Source organism: Pithys albifrons, chromosome 24, assembly GCF_047495875.1.
Source record: "Pithys albifrons albifrons isolate INPA30051 chromosome 24, PitAlb_v1, whole genome shotgun sequence".
Classification (NCBI taxonomy): domain Eukaryota; kingdom Metazoa; phylum Chordata; class Aves; order Passeriformes; family Thamnophilidae; genus Pithys; species Pithys albifrons.
Window position 1 is genome coordinate 5,369,202 of NC_092481.1, and position 25,831 is coordinate 5,395,032.

At 47.3% G+C, this 25,831-nt stretch overlaps 2 protein-coding genes across 5 annotated transcripts in view; both read right to left on the minus strand.

Annotated features, from left to right (window-relative positions):
- Positions 1 to 68: 68 nt before the first annotated feature.
- On the minus strand, positions 69 to 6,059 carry TEKT2 (tektin 2). 3 transcript variants are annotated; one of them, XM_071576739.1, is made up of 10 exons: positions 6,033 to 6,059; positions 4,823 to 5,005; positions 4,307 to 4,432; positions 3,467 to 3,672; positions 2,838 to 2,981; positions 2,305 to 2,419; positions 1,881 to 1,988; positions 1,365 to 1,508; positions 1,078 to 1,157; positions 69 to 479 (listed from the first exon to the last, which is right to left on the minus strand). In XM_071576739.1, exons 2-10 carry the CDS (start codon positions 4,976 to 4,978, stop codon positions 275 to 277), a joined length of 1,284 nt encoding a protein of 427 aa, XP_071432840.1. In that variant the 5' UTR covers positions 4,979 to 5,005; positions 6,033 to 6,059; the 3' UTR covers positions 69 to 274. The 3 variants fall into 3 exon arrangements, with proteins under 3 accessions (XP_071432840.1, XP_071432841.1, XP_071432842.1); XM_071576740.1 differs by having other exon boundaries at positions 1,307 to 1,508; XM_071576741.1 differs by having other exon boundaries at positions 273 to 479; positions 1,303 to 1,508.
- A 505-nt stretch (positions 6,060 to 6,564) lies between these two features.
- Positions 6,565 to 25,831, minus strand: part of AGO3 (argonaute RISC catalytic component 3) — a 36,069-nt gene continuing 16,802 nt past the window's right edge. Inside the window, exons 11-20 of one of the 2 annotated variants that reach the window (XR_011699646.1) lie at positions 25,600 to 25,733; positions 24,475 to 24,659; positions 24,042 to 24,201; positions 23,237 to 23,327; positions 22,204 to 22,398; positions 21,728 to 21,862; positions 21,068 to 21,169; positions 19,848 to 20,047; positions 18,415 to 18,581; positions 6,565 to 17,300 (exon numbers count right to left, since the gene is read on the minus strand). Coding sequence is in view for 1 of the 2 variants with exons in the window: in XM_071576962.1 (XP_071433063.1) it covers positions 18,473 to 18,581; positions 19,848 to 20,047; positions 21,068 to 21,169; positions 21,728 to 21,862; positions 22,204 to 22,398; positions 23,237 to 23,327; positions 24,042 to 24,201; positions 24,475 to 24,659; positions 25,600 to 25,733 (1,311 nt within the window). In the remaining variant the exon portion in view is untranslated. Of the gene's footprint in view, positions 18,582 to 19,847; positions 20,048 to 21,067; positions 21,170 to 21,727; positions 21,863 to 22,203; positions 22,399 to 23,236; positions 23,328 to 24,041; positions 24,202 to 24,474; positions 24,660 to 25,599; positions 25,734 to 25,831 lie in introns of both variants that reach the window. The other variant, XM_071576962.1, reaches the window with a different exon arrangement.

Genomic DNA, 25,831 nt, shown 5'->3' on the forward strand with positions numbered 1-25,831 from the left:
GCCTGTTCCCTGAAATCCCTCCTGGAATCCACATGGATTTAATGCCCTTGGATGACAACTGGGGACAGGCTTTTTATTGTTTATAAATCTCCTCGGAGCGCGGGAGGGTGTAAATATCATCCAAGGGGCAAGAGAGTTATAAAACCAAACTAAGGGGAGAATTCCATCCTCTCTTAACACGATGCAGATGTCGCTGCTGCTTTTTCTTGTTTTTTCCCCCTCTCCTGGCTGTGGAATTGTGTCACCATCGGGAGGTTGCACAATTCCCGGCGTGCTAACAAGTCAGCTCCAGCTGACTGTTCCTAGGGAGGTTCCTGGTCCGGTTGACAGCGTCAACCTCTGGATCATATTTCTCCACAGGGATCACGAGTTTTCTCCGGGTGTCCATGCACTTGTTGTCCAGCTGCAGGGAATTGGTTTTGTAGCCAATGTCGGTCTGGATGCGGTGAAGTTGTCTGTAAAGAGCATCCAAGGCATTCCTGGGAAAGAGGAGAAGTGAGAGGAGTTGGAATTAAAGGCTGCATTGTTCCCCAGGAAAGTGGTTACAGCCCCAGAGCTCAAGGAATGTTTGGACAGCGCTCTCATGGACAGGGTGGGATTTTGGAGTGTCCTGGGCAGAGCCAGGACTTGGACTCGACGGTCCTTGTGGTTCCCTTCCAACTCAGGATACTCCATGATTGTAAATGGGACAGGAAACACCCAACTTCCCACTTTCTGGCTTTGTACAAAGAATGAACTCATCGGATACTCCTTGATGGGAGATACTCATGGTTTGGGGCAGAGAACAATGAGCCCACACGCTGTTCTGGGAGGGCAGCACAGCAGTGGGAGCTGCCAACCCACAGCAGCACTTGTTTCTTCCTCCTCACCCTCCTTTTTGTCCCTCTTGGAACTCTCTGTGCCTGGATGAAGTCAGTCAAGCAGGGGCCATGGGAGCCCCACTCCCATCACACCGACCCCTTGTGCTGCACCCCGTGCCCACCAAGCCCTCCTGAGCCCCAAACGCAGCTGCTGCTCCAGGTGTGCCAGGGACACCCAGAGGCACATCCCGTCCCTCCCAGGGAGCAGGACACTCACTGCGACTCTGTCCGTTTCTGCTGGAGTGCTCGGATCGCCGCCTCCAGCGTCTGCACCTCCCCTGTGAGCCCGTACTGCGCCTGCAGGGGGGAGAAGGGGACAGCACTTAGAAGGGCTCAGTGCCGGTTTCACAAAGTCCTATTCCCCCTCCACCTCACTGTGACATTATCCCCTTGTTTTGCTCTGTCACTGTAGGATCCGTTGCTCAGCTCCTCCAAAACTCACCCACGTTTTCCAGAGCCCCCATCCCGCTCGGTTTCCCGCAGGGGCTGCGCCAGGGGCGGTACCTGGTCCCGGCAGAGCTCCACGTGGGGTCGGTACGTGCGGGTCTCCAGGCGGGTGTGAGCCACTTTCAGATCCAGCGTTCGCTTCCGGAGATCTTCCTCCAGCTGCCGGATGTCCTCCTCCATCTCTGCGATTTCCTCCAAGGTCTAAGGGTAAAGACACGTGTGGTGAGGGACAGCCCGGGAGACACACTGGGAAACAGCCCCCATGGCTCGGGGATTTAAGTTTGCTGGGGATGCGTTTTACTCCAGGGTTTCTGAGGACCAGGATGGTGCTGCTGGGGGGTGAGACCAAGGGTGACATAAAAAGGCCCAAATGTGGCAGTGCTGCAGAACGAGGCCAGAACAGCACCTGTGAGAGCTGCAGGAGGTGGGATACTGCCAGGATCATACCTGTGCCACTGAAAGCAAACACGTGGAAACCATGCTCAGCCCAAGCTGCTTCCCAGGTAACAAACAGCCTTTGGCATTTTATTCCCAACCAGGGTTGTGGTCAGTCACCAAAGAAACAACACTTACATTCTGCTCCTGCCATCTCAGTTCACTAAGGGCTCCTTCCATGTCTCTAATCCTCTTCCTCAGAGCAAACTCCGTAGCCATACGCTGAGCATCCAGCTCATTGTTTGTCTGGAGAGAGAACAACAGGCACCAGTCATGCTACAAGGTGTCTGTGTGCCCTCCAGCTGAGCCTGGGAGGCTGGGACAAGTCCAGGAGCAAAACCAGTTGGATTTGGCCACTTCCACAGGTGTGCAGGTCACAGTCCCCTGGTAGCCAAAAGGATTGATGGACAGGTATGTGTCCTCCAGCTTGCTGAGGCTGCTGCAAGCTCTGCAGCACAGCCAAGCTCCTCTCTTGTACCAGGAGGGCAGCTGCTCCCAGACAGACCCAGAGACATGCCTGTCACACTCCCACACTGCATCCACAGCTCAGGGAGCAGCTCACCTGGGCAATGGTAAGCGTGATGGCTCCTCGGAGCTCAATTGAGGCTTTCATTTCTGCCTCAGCACGATCCCTGTTGTGCTGGCTGTTCAGTTCCCACTCACGAAGTGCAGTTGTTCTGTGAACAAATCAGTTAACAAAATAAATTGAGTGTTTGCAAGACAGCTCAAAGGAATCACCTGCTGCAGGCCAGGATGGCTTTGTGCAGCACAAAACAATTCCAGAAATCTGGAGGTCACATCCTGCCTCATCTCCTCAGAGACTGAACCCCACAGAGCCCAACATCTGTTCCAACCAGGGACACATCCAAGCCATGGAAGGAAATGCCAAGTGAAAATGTGCAGCAGCTCCCCTGGGTTTGTGGTGACAGATTAGCTAGCTCCCAAAAAGTCTGTGGCTTCACCATTCCACAGCAAATCCCAGAAGCCAAATCCTGTTCTGAGCTCTCTCCAAAACTGCATCCATCAAATGAGGATACAGCACAGGAACAAAAAGCATCCTAGAGCTCTTCCAAGCACTCGAGGCTCTTTCCTTACCCATCTGGGATCCGTGTTGGGTTGACTTTGAAGGAGATGTTGCCAGAGGTGACGTTGAAGGACAAGCACTGCCGATCCAGTTCCAAAGCTTCCACCTTGTGCCGGTGGTCACAGTTCAGCTGCTGCCGAGCTTCCTTCAGGCGGCTGCAGAGAGCCAGGCAGGAGTCAGTGGGAGCAGGCCAAGGGGAGCGACAGCTCACGATTCCCAAAGTTTCATCACTCTGCCAGTCATCTTTGTGAAAAAGTGATGACCTTCAACCATCCTTGGGAACTGGGCCCGCCCTCCCCACCCTCCCCAGCACTGCCTGCCTCGCTGCCCCAGTGAAGAACAGAGATGTAAAGGATTCCCACAGAAGATTAAGGCCTGCGATCTTTAACACATCCCAGGTTCTGATTCCCAAATCAAGGCAGGGGGCACAAGAGATTTGTCTGAGCCAAAATTTCCCAAGGGTGCTTGTGAAGTCTCCCTTGACACAGTCTCCCTCACCAACCCACAGACCTTGATAATAATCATTCAAGACTCCTGTGGGGTTCCCTGCCTGCCCATCTCAGCGTGGCATTAGAAGCACATTAAATATCTGGGGCCAAGCAAGGAGGGCAGAGTTTGGCCAAAAGCTGTCATTCCTCACCAGAGCTGTTTGAAGGCTTCATCCACTCGCTGCTGCAGCTCTTTCTTGGTTCTCTCAATCACTTTCACCTCCCTGTGCAGCTCCTCCTCCACAGGGTCCCTCACCACGTCGATGTCGCGGCGACTCTCACGGAACGTCAGGCACTCGATGGCAACATCCAAACACAAGTTCTTTGCCTGGAGGGCATCTTCTGCTGCCTCCTTCACCTGGAAGAAGCAGTCAGCCAGGTGTGGGGGATATCCTTTAGGGATGGGAGGAAGAAAGGAAGGGCAACCCCACTGATACCCTCATTAAGAAGGGCTCACACTGCCCATCTTTGCAGTTCTGAAACCTTTTAGCAAGTCTGGATTAAAAACTGCCAGAGCCGAAGATCTTAGACCTCTACACTTGCCATTGGCATTGGAAATCACTCCTTACTGGGGGCCAACAACTCCAGGAGCAGCAGGTTTAGAGCTCACAGAATCAGAGATGTCCCACTGCTATTCTTGATTTAAAACCGAACATTTTTGAGGGATGGTTTTAACATATTTCTCATTATCATTCAGAGCTTTAAAAAAAGCCCAAACAACAAAAAAACACCCAGAAACCTAAAAAGGAGCATGCAGTGCAGAGCTGCATGACATGGCTTGGCTCAGCCAAGGACACACAGCGGTTCCAGGAAGTCATTCCATCAGCTATGAACCTCAGTACAAAATACACGCATATATAAGAATATATGTAGGGAGAAGCCCTCCTTGAACTCCAGATGGGCTTGCCCATTGCACAAAACAAGCCTCAGTTAATTCACATCCCATGTTGAGAGTGTAAGTTGATTTCCAGCCATCTGCCTTCCCAACATACTTTGGTTAAGGCATCAATTTCCAAGTCTATGTCTGTGAGGCATCTGGCCAGGACCTCTCTCCATCTGTCCACGCTGGTGATACGATCCTTCAGGCGGGTTCGGCTGTCACACTCATCCCATTTTGCCTGGAATTAGAGAGAAGTGCCATTACTCTTTTAAAAATTGCAGTTATGAATCTTGGTGAAGCCTTTCCCTTTTTTTGGGACTGACTGACCCCACACAGGAGCACAACACGCTGCCTTTTGCTCTAGTGGCCATTTACACAAATGGAGAGAGCACAGAGAACAACACGAGTTGCAACAGAGATGAGAATCACACCCAAGGATTTCATGACAGTACACACACATCATCTCAGGTGGATTTACAGGAAGAAAATGTACATATTTAGCAGGTTCTGTATGGGTAAAGTCCTTTTTATTCCCTTGTCCATACACTCAAATCCAGACATTCTCCCATGCTCCTGAGCCTGCTATCCTGACAAACCTGGGAGCAGCCCCTCTGCCAGAAGGCCCCACCTGGTTGCCAGTGTGGTTGCGGAGAGCTCGTGCTTCCTGCCGGATTTGGTGGGAAGTGGAACGCTGGTGTTCGGCATTGGCCGAGATGAGGTGGGAGTTGTTCTGCCAGTCCGGCAGGGTGAACCGCTGGCCCGGCTTTACGCTCAGCGAGGCCATCCCGCCCAGCAGGTGACTGAAAGGGAGCTGAAGATTTATGTGTTAATTCATGGAAGAACAGCCCAAATGGAGCTTCAGCTGCAGAGCTCTTCAGGAGAAAAGCAGCAGCAAACCTGGCACCTGGCCTAACACAGACACACGTCCTCACAACGGGGAGCACAAGGGCAGGTGATCTGTGCCATCCTCCACTTCAGGGAAAAGGAAAGCCCCGTGAACTGTCCCACCTGTCCCTCCCTGGGGAAGGGAGCTGTTTGCAGGGACCAGGAGCTGCTCACAGCACCAGCTCCCACAGGAGTTTACTGAGCTTGGACAAAATGGCTGATGATGTGGCTGGTCCTGCCTCGCTACAGCTGCAGGCTCAGCCCAGGGCTGTGACCTCGGGGGACTCCAAGGCTTTGCAGAACAGCTGAGGTTACCCAGCACATCCTGCAGAGCCCCCTCACTCCAGAGGCTCCCAGCAGGTCCCGAGGGGGCTGCAGGTGCAGTTCTGGGGGGATCCCTGGCTGTGAGAGACCCCAGCACTGCCGGAGCTCCTCGGGCACAGGGCCAGGGCTCCTCCAGCACGGCCACCGACCCACGGGCTGTCGGGGCAGGGCAGGCCGGGAATTTCCGAAGGGAGGGAAGCCCGGAGGGAGGGCAGAGGGGTGGAGGGGGAAGAAAGGGAAGGGAGCTCAGTCCGAACCTCACCGCGGCTGCTGTGAGGGCACTGGGCACCTCCGGGCGCTCCCTCGGGACCGACCCGGCTCCGCTGCCCGCCCCGGGACCGCTCCCGGCCCCTTCTGTCCCCTCTCGGAGCCGCTCCCGGCCCCTTCTGTCCCCTCTCGGAGCCGCTCCCGGCTCCTTCTCTCCCCTCTCGGAGCCGCTCCCGGCCCCTTCTCTCCCCTCTCGGAGCCGCTCCCGGCCCCTTCTCTCCCCTCACGGAATCGCTCCCGGCCCAGGGCCGATCTCGCTCTCTTGCCCTCTCAGGACCGGCCCTGGCCCCGCTTTCCACCTCACCATTCCCAGTCGATCCCCGTTCCCCAATCCCCCCTCACCTCTCCCCGCTACCCCTCACCGTTCCCGGCCGCTCCCCGGCCCGTTCCTCCCTCGCGGGGCCGTTGCCGGGCGTTGCGGGAACAGCACCGGCCCCGGGGCGGGTGCGGGGACAGGGACACCGCAAACCGCACAGAGCGGCACCCCGAGCAGACTCTGACAATATTGCTGCTTTAAAAAATCCCAACAGGATGACCCAGAGAGCAGGAGGGGGTGCCCAGACCCGGAGCCCCTTCCCAGGTCATAGGAATTAAACCACAACCTGAGCACTTCAAGATGCGCCCGGTTTGTGTTGTTGCTTTTCTGTGTGGATTTTTGTTGTTTTTTTGTTGTTTTTTTGTTGTTTTTTTTTCTTTTTTTAACTAAAATTTTTAACTAAAACATTGAAAATTTTAACAAAAGCATTAAAATAAAAATCAAAAAGACCAAAAATGAGCAGTTTTATGGGATTGGTGTGTCCAGTGCTCCCTGCAGATCCCACCCCAACACCTCCACCCGCTCCTGGGCTTTGGGAATGAATTAAAGTGATGCAAACAGAAACAAAGCACCATATGTGCATTTCCAAAAAAAATTTATTTTTCAAATGAATACGGTTCGTTTACAATACACTCAAGTTGATGGTATCTATAGCCAGCAGAGATCGATGACTGCTGTGTCCTATACACAGTCGTACAAAGGTTACAGATGCCTACGAGAGGGAAGGAACAGTGAAAGAAGTTGACATTTTACTGTGCTGGAAAGAAAGCAACTCTTGCAACAGGTAGAAAATTTTGGCAAGAACAATTTGTCCGGAAAAGGGAGAGAAGGGGCAGAGGACACGGCTTCTGCTTAGCAAGTACATCTCAAACACCAACACGTTCCCTCCCACCCCGCACGGCTGCAGCCCCACGCCCGCGGTACAAAGAGGCACACATGGTCAAGATGGTTAAGTAAAAATAAAGGCTTTAACCAGTTTGTTTGCCACCCATCTCTACAATCTATTTGTGCAACGTCTCGAGTCACAGCTCTACACTTTATTCTTGAAACAATTCCCTTTTGCTTCGAAAGCCCCCAGGACCTTCAACGGTGGGAACACATTCACGCTCCTGCCGAAGCAACGGGACACAAAACAGGGGAGCATTACCAGGATATGGGATAGAGCAGACACAGGGGAGGGGATCGATCCACTGGACTGGTTTATTAGCATTTCATTTGGAAAAGGAATCCCAAACAGCATGTTTTTTTTCTTTTTTTTACAATTTAAACACATGGTCTTAAATATGCAAGATTTCTATGCATGACGTCGCTTCCAGCAGTCTCCAAAACCAACCCAGCTCATAAAAATGATGTTTATGGCACACATGATGCCACCTGAGCCACCTCCCCCTGAAGATCCTCTGATCCTACTGATTACTGTGAAAGTTTTAAAGCAACACCTGCTGACAGACAATGTTCTTATCCATGCTCAGACACCTCCAGTCAGGTGAACAGCCCAGTTTTTCCCCACCAAACACCATTTATCCACCACGAGGCTGCCTGGGGGAGCTGAGCTGCTCACACCAAGGGAAGAGACAAGAACAACAGACCTGTACCCTGTGAACCCAAAGTGTCACCACATCCATGGAATGCTGATCTGCACACCAGTGCCTGGAAACCAACAGTTCTGACCCCAAACTCGCTCTGCCAGCCCCACTGCTGTGCTGCAGCTCGCTTTTCACACTGGCCTGCAAACAGACACCGAATGCAACGAGCTAGAAGCAGGTTTTTCTATAGGAAAACAACATGACGTTGCCTCAAGGTGAGATTCAACACTGAAAACTGCAAAAATCAGAATTTGCTGCAAAACAGAAATCAAGTCCAAAGAAAACTAAACACTACAGCCACAGGAGGGGAGTGATGTACAAAACTGAGTACCCAGAAGAAGCCATTCTTCACTGCAAAGTTGCTTCCTCTCATCAAGCTCTGTTGGTGCTCAATTCTCCTCACTACTTTAAGAGCACTACTCAAGTTTCCATCCACCTTGCTGGCATTCCATCAGGTTCCAAAACTTTCAAAAGTTCTTTAAACTCTCCAATGCTCCAGTGGGCATCACTTTGCTATTAGGTCTGAGTGGACACTGACCAGCAAGACATGGACTTTCTATCCAAGAAACTAGTTTTGAAGATATTTAAGAGATTTGTAAGTGTAAGCATAATGAAACTTTATTAGTAACTACTTTAAAAGCTAATTTTTGCACACCTGTACTTAAATGGGTTGTGGACCTGTGATTAATGGGCCAGCATAGCCCTGAACTCGACAGTTGTATTTTTGTGTTGCTAGATAGTGTTACAGTATTAATTTTCCAACTGCCAAACATGTTTGAAAGACTTGTGTAATTCTCAGCAATGAAAAAAAACCTTCATTGAAATAAAATTGCTCTCTGATAACCTGTTTTACAAGAAATGGATTAGTTTAAAAGAAAGCAGCATGTCAAACACCATGGGATCGACCCCAAGGGCCTTTGGGCTCGGGCAGAGCTGCGATGGGATGGAGGGGAAGAGAAAAGGCTCCGAGCAGAACTGGATTCACTGAAGAGGCAAATGTGCAAGAGGTGCACAGGTTTGTATCAAGCAGTTACCACTGTCATGACACAGCTGACCCTCAGAACACCCAGTAGCTCACGCCCATAAGGTGATGTGAACCATCACAGACATTTTCTAGATGGAAAAACAGGCAGTCATTTCCCTCCAGGTCAGAGAGGGAACTCACTCCAGAGCCAGCTGGTACTGGAGCTCCTGGCTGGACAACTCACCAGTATCTCAAAACTGGATCAAATACAACCTGTTGGAAAAGCTCTTCCATTTTGGTCTGAAAATCAACTTTTTTCAGCAGCTTTAAGCCCAGACTGGCATCTAAAGACACAGGTGTGTGATTCTGCACAGCACACTGTCTACAACAGGGACCTGGTGTCAGAGGATTGTTCCTCCCCTCACACCACTTTGTCTCTCCTTCCACACCCAATTCTGTTCCCTGACATTGCCACCCTCAGCTGTTGGCAAACTGCTTCTTGAGGAATTATCTGTGATGTTTAATCCTCACCTCCACATTCCCACTGAACCAGAGCTCTGCACTGCTCCCCAACATTCACTGGACAACATTCCCCACGTCCCTGAGAGGGGAGAAGCAATGGAGTGTATGGAAAGCTGCAGGAGCACAGTAAAGAGTGAGGACATCACTGGACAGGCAACATTCAAATAGAGGCAGAATTAACAATTCTCATTAGATAAACACATCAAGGCTAAATTTCATCTTAAAAAATTGCAAGTCTACCAGGAAGTAGGTTTATTTGATGACACTGGTTCTTCAGAAACCACTTATTTTAAAAGCTTCTCCTCTCTGGGTAGTTCTAATTCACAAATAATTCAGAGCTTGTTTTGATTAAATAATTCAACACAAAACCAACTCCATTCTGACCAAAGACTTTGAGCTTTAAAAACAGTTCAAGAAAAACACTAACCATCCTACCAATGCAAACACAGGTTTTTCCAGCTCTGTTCCTGGTCAGAAAAAGGCACATGCTTGCTCTCAGTGAGTTCAAGTCCAACAAAAACAGTTCAGGACAACCAAGCTCGTGTCTGACGTCCTCATCAACACCCCTGAAGGGCTCGAGCTGATCACAGCTCACCCAACACCCACCCACCTCCTACCCAGTCCTTTATTTCTTCAGGCTTTTGTCACCATCACTCCCCCACCCTCACACCCCGAGCTGCTCCGTGCTCCACACAGCTCCAGCATGGCTAATTCCACACAGGCAGGGGAGGGAGAGTGACCTCGGTCAGGGAATGGGAGGTAGGCACGAGCTGAGGAAGAGTAGAGCAACTGTGGTGCTACAGCAAAATTGCCTCTACACCTGCCTGCTGCTGCTCTTGGGAGCCAGACACACCTCAGGGCAACCAGGAATCCATCAGAGCATGTGTTGGATAGAGGGGTCAGATATTGCTCAGAAACCCCTCAGGTCCATTGGTTCAGGTAGCACCAACCTACTGGAACCTGTAGCTGGTTTGATCCAAGTAAAGGAGTTTCTTCAAAGTTTGGATAAACCACAGTTTGACTTCAGGGTGCAGCTGACCCAAGCACTGCCACCTGCTCACAGCACAGTCCTGGAGGAGAATAGGCACCCTTAAAACATACAGGAAAAATGGTTTTCCCCTCATGTGATCACAGAATCAGAAAATAGTTTGGGTTGGAAAGGACCTTTTAAAAGTCATCCAGTTCCAACCCCCTGCCATAGGCAGGGACACCTTCCACTAGACCAGGTGGCTGCAAGCCCTGTCCAACCTGGCCTTGGACACTCCCCAGGGATGGGGCAGCCACAGGTTCTCTGGGCAACCTGTGCCAGGGCCTGCCCACCCTCATGATAAAAAGTTTCTTAGATATAATCAGAACTGACTCTCCTTCAGTTTAAAACCATCACTCCTTGTCTTATGGCAACAGGCCCTGCTAAAACTTTGTCCCCATCATTCTCACAGGCCCCTTCAAGCACTGAAAGGTACTGAAGGAAAACTTCAGCTGTCAAAGTTCTGCTTTTTTCTTTGCTACAGGAAGCAAAGAAGGCTCTGCTGGTTCTTCATTAGCTCCAACATTCCATTTAGATTTTCCCACTTGATGACGTTTAAAGCAGTTGGAGTAACTTTTACTGGGCTCTGTTACTTTGAGTCTGTCTTGCTGCCTCTTCCAACTCTTTTCTTCCTCTTGCAGAGCTGCCCCAGCAGCTGCAGGATCTCAGTGTCCCACAGGTTCTCCATCTCCTTGACAAGGCCCTCCCTGTCCACCCACAGCTGCTCCTTGGGGTGTTTTGGTTTGCTGTTTTTCTTTTTTTACTTTTTCTTTTTTTTTTTTTTTAAATCTGAAGTATTTTAATAGTGTCTGTTTTCAGTGGTTTATTAGCTCCTATTTATTTTGGTACTTTAAATCATTATGCACCCTCCAATGACTGACACAGAAACATTTCTGCTGGAATTAAACCTTGTGTGTGGCAGTCCATCAACACCAAGGCAAGAGATTTATGTTCAACACAAACGTGCTTAATCAGGTGCAAGTTCATTTCCTTTGATAGAAGGAAGAGGCAGCAACTTCCTTCTAAATCTCAACAGCTCCAGTATTAGTTAAATGTAGAGAGAAACAAAGTGGTTCACAGGCGAGGGAGGAGATGGAGAATATTGCTGCAAACAAGCTGATGGTGCAAGATTTTTGGCCCTTTTTAGTCTAAAAGATAAAAACAGCTACTACTAAAAAGGACACGAGACAGTTTTGGCTCAGAACTTAGACTGAAAAATGCTCTCTAAACCCTACTCTAGTAACACTAAGAAATTGGGAATATAAAACAACTGAACATCATGGCAAGCTTAAATACCAACACAGTGGCACTGGGCACTGTAATAAGACAAGAAAGTTGGTAACAAACTACAAGAGACATTGGCTCATGTCTCGAAGTTGAATTAGAAGAAATTACAGAGCAAAAAGAGTCAACTTGTGTGTGGGGAGCGGAGCAGGGGCAGCGTCCCCTCAGCAAGGAGGTGTGAGCTCTCAGCAAGGGCACTGCCCCACGCTGGGACTCTGGACCCTACATATTTCATTGATGATGTCCAGAAGAAGCTCTACTTGCTCCCAGAAAAAGTCTGGACATGAACATATTCCTGCAAAGATACCACTTGGAATTACTCAGTGAGTTCTACACTTAAGCTCCAGATATTCAAAAATATCCTGACTGATGTCAAGTTATTCCACATCTTAAATGCCCAACACTATAAACAGTAATAAAATGCACAAAATCATTTTAGTTATAAAGAAAAAAGGTACCAATGAAGCCTCTGTTTATGGCGAGCAGGTTTATTGGCTCCTCTCAAACATGACTGGTCAAGCTGAATTCGGAGAAGAAAACCAAAACATTCAGGAACTTCTCCTGCCTAGAAGTAAATGTTAAAAGCAACACACAGAGCAGACACACAGACCTATGAGCTGCACACAGACCACCAATAAATATACAGAAACATCACAAGAAAGAATGAGGCTCATCATGAAAGAAAAGTCCCATAACTGCTACTCAGACCAAAGGAAAGGGAAGTGTGTGTTTTTTGCAGGCATGTGCAAGCACATTACAGTGTCATCAAAGCACAACTTTGCTATTATTATTACTTTATGCAGCATTACAAGGTTACTGAGGTGCAGTGTTTAATAGTCTAGTCTACAGCTTTTCCTGACTGGAGGAACGCTCACCAAACTCACCATGGACCCTCCACAGCACCACCCACCCACCAACCCCTCCCATCCAGAGCACCCAACTCCCAGCTGGGAATCAGAAGGACCCCCTGACCCATTACATCCCTCCTGGACACACACAAACCATGTGAGGACCCACCATCTCCTAAGCCATCCTTAAGACAACCCCATAAAGACACCCTTCAGTTTGTCTCCACCTCTGGGATTGTGCCACCCCTAAGAGATGACATCCTTTAGTAGCCATGGATTCCTCTGGACACTCACCATGTCCCCACAGCTTCTCCCACACCCCAAAGCCCCCAACCCCCTCAATATGAAGAGGCAAATCACACTGACCAAACCCAGCCCCACCCCAGCCTACCAGCTGAATTTGGTGATCGCTCCTCAATGCCTCTCCCTCCAAAGGAAAACACCTTCCTGGTTATTCTTGGTCCTGACTCAGAGAAGCTGATGCTTGAAAGTACCTAAAAGATACCATCAAACACTTGGCATTTTTCAATAATTTATCTTAAATTTGCAGCCACGTACAACTGGAAAATAAAAATCTACAGCACCATCTTCTAAAAAGGCACTTTCTGAGGACTGTCTTGCTTAAAAAAAAAGAAAAAAAAGTCACTCCAAGTTTTAAACAGTGGAACTGCTTTGTTTGAAAAGGACCCTACGGTAACGACCCATGTCAGGTGAGGGGGTACCTCAGAGAGGGTTTGAAAGGCCAGGGCATGTGGGGTGGAAAGATGGATGGAGTCTCCCCAACACCCTCATTTCTGCCAAACTGATGCTTTGATCTTTTCCCTCTCAAGCCTCTCCCTTACAATTCCTTCCCCTCCACATGCACCTTTGCTTACTCAGGGACAACAATTGGGGTTTTAGTGTCACAGAGATCAGGATGCTTAAGATGCTGCTCGGGAGGTAAAATGTAGGATCCTGTATCTGTCTTGCTCTTACCTCAACTACAGAAAGTACAAAATCTTCTACCAGCAGAAGCATCAACAAGCTCAAGCTCTAACTGTGATATTGTATAAAAACCAGGAGTGAATTGGCTAAGTGAACTTTGATTTCAACATGTGCCAAAATAAACTGATATTCTGACACCCAGCATCAGCCTAAAGTACCATCTTGGGGTAGAAAAGACAGACAGGAATCTTTCCCCTTTGATTTTTTCCCTAGGTCCAACCAACCTGCCAGTAACAGCCACAAAAATCCACGGTACTGAAAGGGACAGGGCACCTGCCTGGCCTGACCAGAGACCATGATGGTCATTTAGAAACAACCACCTTTGAAAACTGAATTTACAGGTCCATCATACATAAATCTGAGCTTTTGATTTCTTGGCTACAAAAGTGCTTTGAGAAAGATTCTAAACCCTCAGTTCACAAAACAGGGAAAATATCAAAACAGGACAAGATATGAAGAAAGTGTAAGAAAAAAAAAAAGGCCTCAAGCTTGAGCTTGGAATTTCACCAGAGTGAACTTTAAGACTAGTAGAAAACCAGTATTTGTAGCTGGAATTTGTACAGTAGATGACCATCTGGTATCTCATGTTAAGCATTTTATAGGACAAGAATTCATACATGAGTAAGTGAAAATCATTTAGGACCAAGAGCATCTTGAAATAATTTGACTGACAACTTCCAGAAACCCATTTTACTCCTGAAAACCATTTCAGTGGCCAAACTTCCAGAAGGATGCTGGAATGAACCCTACAAAAATTTAACTTTTGGACATGTGTAACCAGATGACACATTGAACAGTGACACAGCAATCCTGAGTCAAATGGCCACGGCTGAAAACCCTACCAAGGAAAAAAGGGTGACTTACAGAGTCACTCTGCTCTATTTGCAGATGTCCTAAGTTTAACACCTCAACCACAAAACATTCCAGGATTCCTTCCAGCTCTGGATCTACCAGTGGCCAGATGGCAGGTTTCAGCACCGGGTGAGGAGGGCACCGAGAGCAGCCCAGGATCCATCCCCAGGTGAGGAGGGGCACTGAGAGCACCCCAGGATCCATCCCCAGGTGAGGAGGGGCACTGAGAGCACCCCAGGATCCATCCCCAGGTGAGGAGGGGCACTGAGAGCACCCCCAGGATCCATCCCCAGGTGAGGAGGGGCACTGAGAGCACCCCCAGGATCCATCCCCAGGTGAGGAGGGCACTGAGAGCACCCCAGGATCCATCCCCAGGTGAGGAGGGCACTGAGAACACCCCAGGATCCATCCCCAGGTGAGGAGGGGCACTGAGAGCACCCCAGGATCCATCCCCAGGTGAGGAGGGGCACTGAGAGCACCCCCAGGATCCATCCCCAGGTGAGGAGGGGCACTGAGAGCACCCCAGGATCCATCCCCAGGTAAGGAGGGGCACTGAGAGCACCCCAGGATCCATCCCCAGGTAAGGAGGGCACTGAGAGCACCCCAGGATCCATCCCCAGGTGAGAAGGGGCACTGAGAGCACCCCAGGATCCATCCGCAGGTGAGGAGGGGCACTGAGAGCACCCCCAGGATCCATCTGCAGGTGAGGAGGGCACTGAGAGCACCCCAGGATCCATCCCCAGGTGAGGAGGGGCACTGAGAGCACCCCCAGGATCCATCCCCAGGTGAGAAGGGGCACTGAGAGCACCCCAGGATCCATGCCCAGGGGAGACTGGACACAGAGCACCCCAGGATCCATCCCCAGGTGAGGAGGGGCCCTGACAGCACTCCAGGATTCATCCCCATGGCCAGCACCATTCCAGCAATATCCTACAGCTGCTCCTGGCCCACCCTGGGCCTGGCCCACCATGGGAGAACTTAGTGGCACTTGTTAAGCACAAGTGAGGTCTCAGTGTCTGAGGAGACGGGAACTGCTTTTCCCAACAGGCATAAAAACGGTGTCTGCAAAGCAAAGAGAATCATCAGCCTGTGCCCACGTCTCTCTCTGGACTATCCACAGCCAGTTCCCAGCAGGAGAGGGGGGATCTGCTGTGCCACTCAAGGTTTCCTCAAACAGCACATAAAATTTGAGATTTTTTTTCTTTTTAAAGGAGAGCAGGTACAAAAATAAAAGAAATCCATATACTCTGAAAATATACTGGAAACTGCCACCACAGATGAGGTACCATTTATCCCAAACCCCCCACCCCCAAACTGCAAACATCAAAATATATATGTTTTTAAACAAAAGAAGAATATCTGGCTATTTAATCTCAGTTAAAATGACAGCACCCTTTGTTACACTTGATATTTCACACCATTAATTCTCTTCTGAAAAAAACCCAAGATATCTAACTAACCTTGATTCCTTGCTTTTCTCCTCATTCCTTAGTGCAGTAATTGTCCATCTCCATTTAAATAAATATAGCAGCTACAGCATCATAAATGTGTGGCCCTCACAACGTCAGTAACTTGATATCGTAATACAAAGAATTATCGGCACTTGACGTAGATATTTGCAAAACCAAGAAGAGAGATTAAAACTTCCAAATACTCTTCACATGAAAACCAGGTGCAATGTTACCTTGACAACTGAAGTCACTTTGCCAGTGAATTTTCTTTAGTTTTTTGGTGAAAGTAGCGAGCGAAAAGGCTTCTCAAATCCGAGTTGCCGAGCGTGGGTGGGATGAGAAGCATCCAGCAGCTTTGAGAGGAGAGTCAAAAGGCTTTGTAAAAAGGAATTTTCACCTAAATGCCAGAAGTCTACGAGAACTCTTTGTAAATTTTTTTTTTTAATTCTCTATTTTAAAACAAGATTTCTGTAAAAAGCCTAAGCTGAACCTTTCACAAACGGCACTGGTAAAGAGGTTTAGGAGAAAACTGTCAGGTCACAGACTGGGAAAATATCTGAGAGAATTACTGAGAAACCACCTTGCTCAAAGGACACTCAATCCCCTGCACCAGGTGTGTCTGAAGGTGCTGACAGGGAAGAGCCCTGGCTCCAGGGGTCCCTGATCCCTTGAGATCTGCTGAACCTCCCAACCACTCCCCACCTCCTCTCCCAGCACCCCCAGCCACTGCCCACCCTCATGACTGTTCTCAGTGCAATTTTAGCTTTGCCAAGTTAACATTTTTCCATTATTTTCCTTGATTTTGGGAGATAAAGTAAGTATCTACACTAACTGTTAGTAAAGCTCTTGCAGACAGTTGTGAGCAGCACTACAGACATTTCCATACAATATACAAATGCACAAAATACAGTACTTGGTTTTCTGGCAGAAAAAAAAGGGAATTTCATGCCTGGTGAAGCAAAACGGGCTCAGATTTTAGGCTCAAAATACAGTATATTGGCAAACAGTGGATTTGGTGAGAAAGAGGAGAGAAGCTACTTAGACCAACCCACTGGTTTTCATGTGAGAGCAGGTGGAGGTCGGGAGGGCTGGGATCACAGCAATGCCCATACAAACATCTGCAGTAAATATACTATGAACCAGTGCAAATAAAAACAGTCAAAAATGCAGTTCACGAGTTTACAAAGTGCAAAACTCCCCAGTCCCCTCGTTGAATAAACTCTCGTCTCTGACATCTTAAACATTGGTTTTAAAGTGGAATGAAAGAGTCCCATCGGTTTGTTTCACATTTCAGTGATTTAACATGTTAGAACTATCCCAGCCCTCTTTATTTGCAAAGTGAAATGAAGTTACCAATAACTTAATTTTAAAAGGAAAGTCATTATCAAAGAGGAAAAAAGCCTAAAAACTTTTATTAATTCCAGACATTTTACTGATGTCAAATAGGTTTAACTAAGCATGTAAAAACTGAGATCTTAATACAAAACCCTTTCCATTTAATTCAAATATGTTCCACATTTCACAGCCAAAAATAAGGCCAATTCCTTTGTTAAATCAAAAGACTGCAGTGACAAGTAAAGCTTGCAGAAGTCTAGAAGCATTTTTGTAATTTTTTTTTGATTTAAAAAAGGAAAATTCAAGATTCCTTCTGACTATAAAACTTTCCTTTCAAAATTAAGGCTTTTACTTTGTCCTTTTAAAATCCTGGAGGTGTCCATTCTCCCACGGTCCGTGGTACAGACACTGCTTCAGTACAGCTCAATGGACACAGTTTTTTCTTTAGAATGCTTATTGCACTAAAAGATAGCAAAACAAGTTGTCAGTTTCTTTTTTTAAAAATAAACATGGTTACATTTCTAAAAAATAAAAGTTGATGTTGACCATATGTTCTGTAATAATTAAATTAAAGCATTATTATTACTCTAATAAATATAAAAGAAACAAAAGGAAGCTAAACTTCAAACACACATACGTATGAATCACATTAAGGTGTGAGAGGCAGCAAGTAAACTAGCAGGTTTCTTTTTTTTTTTCCAAAAAGACCTTAGCTCTAAAGTTTCAGTTCTGGTGGTTACTGTATGTTATCCCAGAAAACCTGGGACATTGGATCTCACGTGAAGCTTCAACAGATTGGACTTGCCAGATAGGAAAAAATTGAAACTTTTGGACTAGGTGAAACAGCAGCTTTAGTAAATTCCCCAGGGAGCAAGAAGAGTTGGGTCACTACTGCCTGCACATGAACCACGAGCTTCTTGGATTGCTTTTGAAAGGGAACTCTTGGAGCTGAGAACTCCAAAGCTGTGAGAAAAGACACAAAGGCAGCCGTTGGCTAAATTAGGTTCAAATTACTGGGTTAGTGTGCAAAACATCTTTCCCCCTCACTGTTTTTTAGCACATTCCAATGCACTTGGATATGTTCACATTCAAATGCTCGATGGCAATACTGAGAGAGAGACTCAGTACACGGGGGTTAAAAACTTAATTATTTTCTTTTTTTGCACACTTTCCTCCTCCAAACAATCACTGTGATTGTTCCTAAAAGCTGGTTTGCTTTTTGTTTTAAATTCCACAATAGCTTTTAGTTTATTATTACTATTTATTTTCTTCTTTGCTTTTTCTTTTTTTTTTTTGCAACAATAGTTGTGCTGCCGAGCAACTTGAGGTAAAGGCAGAAGAGGGTTAAACTACAAGAAATAATAATTAAAAACAAAAAAATGATGGTGGTGCTTCCCATGGGAGCCCACCCAAAAAAGCAGTTGGCTGGTTTCATATTGCATAATAGTGCTGTGTTCCTGGATGAAGTAAACAATCTTCCTCGTGTCAATTTAAGGGTGAGCCTCTCGCCCCTGCACAGCGTCAGCTCCAGCACGATGGGAGGCACAGCCCCTAAACCAACCCCTGGAAACATACATTGTATGTGGCTTAAGTTCTCAGTTCTCCTCTCCGTGAGTGTCTCCTGGGTCACCGACTAAGCGAAGTACATCGTGCGTAAGGTGTCTTGGTGAATCTGTACAGCCTTCGCCAGGGCCTGGGGGTCTCGCCCGTTGCTCTGTCCTGACACGTGGCTCCCTTCAGCACTGCAGGGAACGAGGGAGAGACAGGCAGGGCTGTGAATTGTATGATTTCAGATCAAAAAGCTGCTCTTGAATCTCCTCCAATGGAGTCACTGAGACCTCTGAGATCAGAGTCTAACTGTGCTGGATCCCCACCTTGTCACAAAGCCCAGAGTGCCACATCCACCTGCGATGGGGACTCCACCACCTCCCCTGGGCGCCTTCCAATGCCTGACTGCCCTTTCCATGGAGAAATTCCTCCTGATGCCCAACCTGACCCTCTCCAGCACAACTTGAGACCGTTCCCTCTCCTCCTGTCCCTGTTCCCCCGACCCACCCCGGTTCCCCTCTCCTGTCAGGGATTGCAGAGAACAAGAAGGTCCCCCCTGAGCCTCCTTTTCTCCAGGCTGAGCCCCCCCAGCTCCCTCAGCTGCTCCTCATGTGACTCTCCAGACCCTTCACCAACATTCAGCAGAGCAACACAGCACCAGTAACAGAACTGGATATTGAGGAAAAGCAACTCTTTCATTCACCCAACAACCTCGAGGCTTTTCACAACCCCTTCACCGTGGCTGCTCAGCTTGTTCATCGAAAAATAAGCCTGTTATAAATATATTGATGGCTTGAAGCTTAAAAAATATTTCTGACGTATGGAGTTAGATAAGTGGAAGCACTTAACATTTGCTTCATTCATGACTACTCTGATCCCAAAGCACAAAACTAAATGCGCCGCTTGATTCCCTCAGGCCACGTCAAAGTCAAAACAGAGTATTTCAGTGAACTAAATTAATTCTATTAATCTGAGTGTTATTCTGTAGAATCCGCCAACCCTCCCTGGCCTGATGCAGAGCAGCAATGTCAGCAATGATGATCATAGAATCATAGAATTGATTGGGTTGGAAAAGCCCTCCGAGATCATCAAGTCCAACCCTTGGGCCAACTCCAGTCCCTTTACCAGATCATGACACTCAGTGCCACGGCCAAGCTCAGTTGAAAAACCTCCAGGGATGGGGAATCCACCCCCTCTCTGGGCAGCCCATTCCAATGCCTGAGCACTCTCTCTGCAAAGAAGTTTTCTCTGATCTCCAAGTTAAATTTCCCCTGGCAGAGCTTGAGCCCATCGTGCCCCCTTGTCCTATTGCTGAGTGCCTGGGATCTTAAGGCTGGTCCCAGAAGTAACAAAATCCAACAGCAAACCCCACGGTAATTACCTGCAGTCAGGAGGCTTTAGGCTTGACAGTGCAACGAAGGTCAGTGGGGACACAAACCTGAGCACACACTGACATTTACCTGTCGTGTTCTTTGTCCACCAGGTGGTACCTGGCCCTGAATGCCACCAGGTGAGCGTAATAGGCCGGGGCAGGGATGGAGACGGAGCGGGTGCAGCGCACGTAGGTGTGGCACAGCTGGTACGTGAGGAGCTGCAGCTCATCCGCAGTGAAACAGTTGTCATCCCACAGCACATGGTAGTGGGAGGGCCGGCTGGTTCCCTGTGAGAGGGGGACATCCATTCACTCACCTGGCTTTCCATACAAACCAGTTCAGAAAGGGTCAGACTGGCCAGTCTGAACTCCTACGGAACAGCAGCCAAGGAACATTCAGGCTCATGTGAGCCCTAAATGTATTTAAAGATTAAACAGTAACACTTAGACAATTATATTGCTCTAATTATTCTTACTTGGATAAAACCCCACATGCCTTCCACATAACCTTCAGTGATCACCTTCACTTCAATCATCACCTGTTCCCAACGTGACCAAACCCTGACACCACCTCTTACTCACCTTCAATTAAACTGTTGCTCACCACATTTCCCAGAGAAATAACCACTGCTTTTACCTCTTTCCAATTCCTGAACATCCTAATTTCAACTATGAACACTATAAACTACAGTTAAATCTTACAGTGCAACTGAATTGGGTCAACAGTTGTGCTCTAGCCAGGCTACAAGTCTCTCTTTTTAAAACAAGTATCTAAAGTATAAATTTAATTGAGGTTTTTTTGTGGCTTGCTGTATTAAAATATAAATTAAAATGAGCTGAAACTACATTTGGCATTTCTGCTTCAACTTAAATTAATACAGCTTTTTTCCCAAAGGGCCAAAAAGCAGCTTGCCCAGACAGGGATAGACAAAAATCATTGCCAATGATTCAAAACTGGAAAAGAAATCATGCCCATCCAACCTAAACATGAAAAAATTAAAGAGTTAATTTTTTCCATTTTAAGCAATATCCTGAAAGAAGCAGCAAGTTCTATTTTCAGAAACAACAAAGGTACCAAAAAAGTGCCCTCTTCAACATAAACTTTAAAAAGCATCACTTACCATCAGTGCAAGTTTAAAGGTGCAGCAGAGACTGCATCTTAAGCAAATAACACCCTTAGTCTCAAAATAACGTGGTATCTCATATTAAACTGAGCTAAAATGACACTTCCCTCCTAAATAATTGTTTGCAGAGAAAAACCACAAGTTCTAAATGCACATTTACTTACAAAGAAAGAAGCAACTGTACCTGTATTCCAGCATGGCTACAGAGGTAAAAATCAAACTCGTAGGGATGTGTAATGTCTGTATCTACAGTTGTCCCAGCTGGAATGTTGCCACTCCGTCCGACCTAGGGAAAAGTTTGTTAAGTGCAGCCTCAGCTGCTCACACAGCTCAGAATTAATAGAAAATACAAGTTTCTATTCACCATTGGCAAGGATTTGGCACATGAAGTGCCTCAGAACTGTCTGGAATGTGCCACTCCACAGCCTTGGAGGCTTGACAAGGACACTGGATGGCTCTCCAGCACCTCAACACTGCACCTGCAGCACTTCACAACTTTCCATCTCACACTCAAGAGCTGAACAGACATTTGTATTTTAGAATTGTCAGCTTCAGTTTGGATCGACTAACTCAGGAAAAAAGCTCCATCATTTTGCATTTTCTTCTGTTCCAATTGCTGGGGATTAGTCCTGGTTACTCACATGAATATCAGCTCCAGTGGGGATGTTTTTTAACATAATTAACAAAGGTTTGTCAATTTGGGGCCACATTTCATCAATCCAACACTTCCCTGAGTGCACAGACAACCAGATGGACACAGAAACCCACACTATAATTTCTGCAGCAGCTTAAGAGCCTGGCATGAAGTTTTCCCATAAGGCTCCTGAAGGAGGGCAGTGATTACCCTTTCTGTTCTGTCAGCACAGAACAACCGCGTATGGTGTCGCTTCTGCACCACAATGTAGGTTATTCCAGGCTGGTAATCCTTCTCCAAACTGATGCAGGCTTCTCTAATGGCCAGCAGCTCGTAATACAAAACCTATGAGCACAAGGACAGAAGAGTTTAGGTTTTCCTTCCATTGTATTCTACACACAACACCTAATAAAGAGGTTGTAGTTAACACTAAGTGCAACTTTGCCTTAGTAATCTTAGGAAACACCTAGAAATCCGTGGTTTCCCAAGTTCTAAGACTTCCCCTTCCAGCCAGGAAAGAAACAGCAGCTCCTCTTACACAACATGATTAAGAAATTCTCCACTTTTAAGTCTCAATTACTTTGTGCTACCTTGGTGTAAATGTGAGCAACTCAAACAGCACAAAACAAGACCTGGAGTGACTGTGGGGTAACAAAGCCCCTCCAGAAACCCCCAGCTGAACCCACCTGTCTGAACTGCCCCTCAGAGACCCCGTCCCTGTAGAAGATGATACGGGTGGGCTTGAACCGTGTTGACTTGTAGAACTGGATGAGCAGCTCCCTGACCATGGAGGCCAAGTCCTGGATGATCTCCTGTCGGGGCCGCTGCACCCTCACCGTGGCACAGTACCGGCTGGGATGGGCATCCATGCTGCCTACAACCTGCAGGGAGAGCACAGCAGTGAAGCCTTCAAGAGCCAATTGATCCAACACAAAAACAAAAGATAGCAAGAAAACCCCCAAGAGCAGCAAGTTTCAAGTGAAAGATACTTGTGTTAAACAAGAGTAACACTTTAAATGGGAAAACTGAAGTAGGAAGAGGTTTAAGACTTTCTGAGAAGAGGTAATAAAACTTGCCCCCAAACACCCTGAAATGAATCAGCAGAATTTGGCTTCCTTTCTTTCCCCATCTCACTAATGCAATATTCTTATAATCCAGACAGACCTTTTTCTGCAATTCTCACTTTTTACACAGTCAAAGACCTTGGTTTCCCTTAGTTACTTTAAACACAGACACAGTTTCTGTAACTACAATCAATGGCAACCAAAATGCCAAAGGGACAAAACAGGAGAGGACTGACCACGCCTCCAACCACCACCTACATCTCCTGGTCTGTACAGCACAAAAGGTAAGAAGTATCAAAAAACATTTCTGCCAAACCAGGCCTTTAGTTACATTTTTGTCCTTTAAAAAGATAAGAATGTCATTAGCCAACATCACTGAGCTGCATTATTTTCTTGAGAACATTTTTGCAGAAATACATTATTTAGCAATGCTATTTTACCTTGATTTAAAAATTAAAGAGCTAAGAAACCAGTCTGAAATATCAAGGAGTGATTTTTTCTTTTAAAGACATGATTTTTAATGTCACTGGGAATGTGTACAAAGAACTGGCATAAGCCCTGACAGAAATTTGACACAGACATAGTCCATGAGCTGCATTTAGCATTCTAACATTTACCTAAGATGAAAAAACACATTAATTTTAATAAAACTCACAGCAGCGATGGAGGGCTTCTTTCCATCTCCAGCTGGAGGGTGAGTGACATCAGCTCCCAAAAAGATCACTGGCTGCTGGAACACAGAAGGTCTTCAAAAAGAAAAAAGTGCTAAGTCACACTCGTAGCTGAGCAGCTGCCGCAAGGTCGTTGCTCACTGGGGGGGGTTGTTTCTGTCTCAGCCTTATCAGGTACTGGGGCCAAGGCTCAACAATGGGATCTTTGTGCACAGGAGGTGAACTTGGAACCCTCCCCAGCAGAGAGTCCAAAACACACTGTGAACACACTGCCAGAACTGGGGCAGGATTCTGGTGGGGAACAGCCAAGGAGCTGTTCCAGGGGGGATTCTGGTGGGGAACAGCCACGGAGTTACACCTCAGTGGTACATCCAGCTGCTTCCAGAGCCTGCCAGGCTGCAGGTGATCACAGCAGTGCCTGGAGGTCACCCAAGCCCCTCTGAGGTACAGCGTCAGCCCTGCAGCTGGGGGCAGTGGCACACACATCATTCTGGCTTACAGGACTTGAGCAGCAGGATGGTCTCCCAGGGCCTTTAAAATATTCTCCCACACCACTGTTTCACATTTCAACTTTGATACTGATCAAACTTGGCTTTAAGACCAAACTCACAGGCCAACAACCACTCAGAACCTGTGCTGGACAGAAATGAACTCTACCTCAAATATCAGGTACTGTTACCAGAGGAATGTTTCACCTTAAAACTTGGCCATGTTTAAATTTTGGGTGCTGAGTAGCAAATGGAACCACACCTGTTAAAAGAAAGCCCAAGCCAGGCTCCAGAGTCTTACCGTTGATGAGGTACAAGGATGTTGTTGATTCCTCCTAGTTTAACATTAATCTTCAGGCACAGATTTGAGAGGGTCTGTGGAGATGTTTTTATGACGTTCTTGACCTGAACACACTGTGTGGCCATTCCCAACAATGTGTCTCCCACGCGCTTCACCTCCGCTGAGGAGCAAATATGAAGAGACAACCTGAGTCCATCTGAGGTTATTGCTGCATTCAGATCTCTGATAAATCACAATAATCTCTCTGCACATACTCCGCAGTAACTTCCAACCCATCTGCACCCTCAGAGCTGCTTCCAATTTATCTCCAGACACAAAACATTGTTTCTAACACCTAAATAATGGACTTGAATAATTTTCTAACACACACCAAGCAGCAAATTTCTCCCAACAACACCCGACCAAACAGGCGAAGACAGAGGGGTGCCCTTACCATACACAGGTGTTTTCCCTGGCAGGATGACAATGATGAGCTGAAGCCCTGAATAGGTGTTCTTGAGGTGTCTGAACATGGGCTCCACACTGTCTGCACCCTGGGCATACTTGCAGAAGCAGGGCTGGCCCTGGATGGGCATCCCGGCGTCCTTGGAGATCTTGCGCAGCTGGTCTGTGAAACCCCTGAAGAGAAGCAGGTTTTTGGATTTTTGCAACAGCAACAGCACACAATAACAAGGCAGAAGGGGATGGAAGGTCTGTGTTAGTCAAGTGAAGAAAATTTCAAAGAGCTTGTGAAGCAGCGTTTTAAAAACATTCACTATGTGGAGGCTGTGCAGCTGTGGACACCACAGGCCAAAACAGGGGAAATACATTTAGGAACCTTTAGTACTTCCCTCATGATATCAGAAGGGAGTGTATAAAAAGCAGTGGTGTCACAGGACCAAACACCTCATGGTGCACCCAGGTAGAGTTTTGAGTACAGCTTCCAGCAAGGAAGCAAACCAGCCTGGATTCTCCCCTTAACATCTCAGATGATTAAACTCGGGTAAAACACTGCAGCAAGTATCCAAACCAGCCTGGATTCTCCCCTTAACATCTCAGATGATTAAACTCGGGTAAAACACTGCAGCAAGTATCCAAACCAGCCTGGATTCTCTCCTTAACATCTCAGATGATTAAACTCGGGTAAAACACTCCAGCAAGGACACAAACCAGCCTGGATTCTCTCCTTAACCTCTCACATGATTAAACTCGGGTAAAACACTCCAGCAAGGACACAAACCAGCCTGGATTCTCTCCTTAACATCTCAGATGATTAAACTCGGGTAACACTCCAGCAAGGACACAAACCAGCCTGGATTCTCTCCTTAACATCTCAGATGATTAAACTCAGGTAAAACACTCCAGCAAGGACACAAACCAGCCTGGATTCTCTCCTTAACATCTCAGATGATTAAACTTAGGTAAAACACTCCAGCAAGTATCCAAACCAGCCTGGATTCCCTCCTTAACATCTCAGATTATTAAATTAAACCCAGGTAAAACACTCATTAGGAATTCTATACTCGCATTTCACTTCAGTAAAGGAACAGTCCGAAGCCTGAACCACGACATGCCTTACTTCAATATTTCTTCTCTGCATTGTCTCTGTGTTGCAAAGCAGGCTATAGCCCACATCTTGATCTCCACCCCAGTGTGGAACTGCTTCCCTCGCATGTCCCACACGCCGTGGCTCGGCGTCGCCACGGTGCGGTTCTGGGGAAACAAAAGCAACAGACACTCAGGTGATGCAAGAGAAGCTGCCTGGTTTAGCCAAGGTGCACAGGGAATCACTGCTGGAAATGGAGGCCAAA

Coding starts and splice junctions, on each gene's coding strand:
- TEKT2 (XM_071576739.1), bottom strand. CDS start 4,978: ATGGCCTCGCTGAGCGTAAAGCCGGGCCAGCGGTTCACCCTGCCGGAC. Junction 3,673..4,306: donor AAATTGATGCCTTAACCAAA/GTATGTTGGGAA, acceptor TGCTTCTTCCAG/GTGAAGGAGGCAGCAGAAGA. Junction 1,158..1,364: donor TGGAGCTCTGCCGGGACCAG/GTACCGCCCCTG, acceptor TCCCCCCTGCAG/GCGCAGTACGGGCTCACAGG.